Genomic DNA, 943 nt, shown 5'->3' on the forward strand with positions numbered 1-943 from the left:
GATGAACACCCCCGTAAACTATGCCAAATTGTCCGGATCCTAAAACTTCATCCGGAAAGATTTGATACAATTGCGACATATCGGTAATGCTTTCCTCGGGTTCGGTAGATTCCTCTTGATCTGCAAATATAAAGCGTAATTTCTTCTATCGCTTGCTCGAGAAACAATATATAATATTTAATATTTAGAATATATATCTTTATATACAAGTAATAAATTAAATAATATAAAAAATATAAAATGTATAAAGTAACAAAAAAAGAAGCATACTGAAAGATCTTGTGTTATTACTTTGCACAGAATTTTATGATAGCAAACCAAATATACATACTAGTTGATACAGTTACAGGCATAAGTGCTTGTCTAATAGTAGTTTCCCATGATCTAGCTATATGAGCCCCGATACCGCTTTCGGGAGGAGAGACTTGTCCGCAATTCTCTCCATATGATGGATCCTCCCCGACATAATAATCGACATTGGCAGTTTTTAGTTCAAAGCAATGTATTATATCTATAATATAATTAATAATATAATAATAGGCAATGTATATAAAAAGATGAACTGAGAAAAGCTCATTGAGTTTGACAAATTTTAAGGAGCATACCCGTTTAAAACTTCGAAAAATGAGTATATTTTCTAGATTTTTTTGCAGTACAACGATTTGATAAAAATTTTTAATTTTTTACAATATTAATACATATTATTAACTACTTAAATAAAAATTTTCAGCTTAAAAAAATATTGTTTTCTGAAGTTATGGGAATATTTGCAGATTTATGATTTCATGCACAGTGTGCATGATAGTTCTGCTAATGAAGTCTTTTTTAAATCCGATTTTCCATTTTTTTTTGTTATAAACAAAAAAAAAATAAATTTAAAAAAAAACGGAACTTTTTTTCAATACGCCGCCATTTTTTTTTTTTTTTTTTGAAATTTTGAAGA

At 28.2% G+C, this 943-nt stretch overlaps 1 protein-coding gene across 1 annotated transcript in view; it reads right to left on the reverse strand.

Moving 5' to 3' along the window:
• Positions 1-943, reverse strand: part of LOC115233499 (serine/threonine-protein kinase D3) — a 10,650-nt gene that overhangs the window by 5,454 nt on the left and 4,253 nt on the right. The window contains exons 10-11 of the mRNA XM_029803983.1: positions 332-511; positions 2-120 (exon numbers count right to left, since the gene is read on the reverse strand). Of these exons, the coding sequence (XP_029659843.1) occupies positions 2-120; positions 332-511 (299 nt within the window). The remainder of the gene's footprint in view (position 1; positions 121-331; positions 512-943) is intronic.

Source organism: Formica exsecta, unplaced genomic scaffold, assembly GCF_003651465.1.
Source record: "Formica exsecta isolate Colony F162 unplaced genomic scaffold, ASM365146v1 scaffold175, whole genome shotgun sequence".
Lineage (NCBI taxonomy): Eukaryota > Metazoa > Arthropoda > Insecta > Hymenoptera > Formicidae > Formica > Formica exsecta.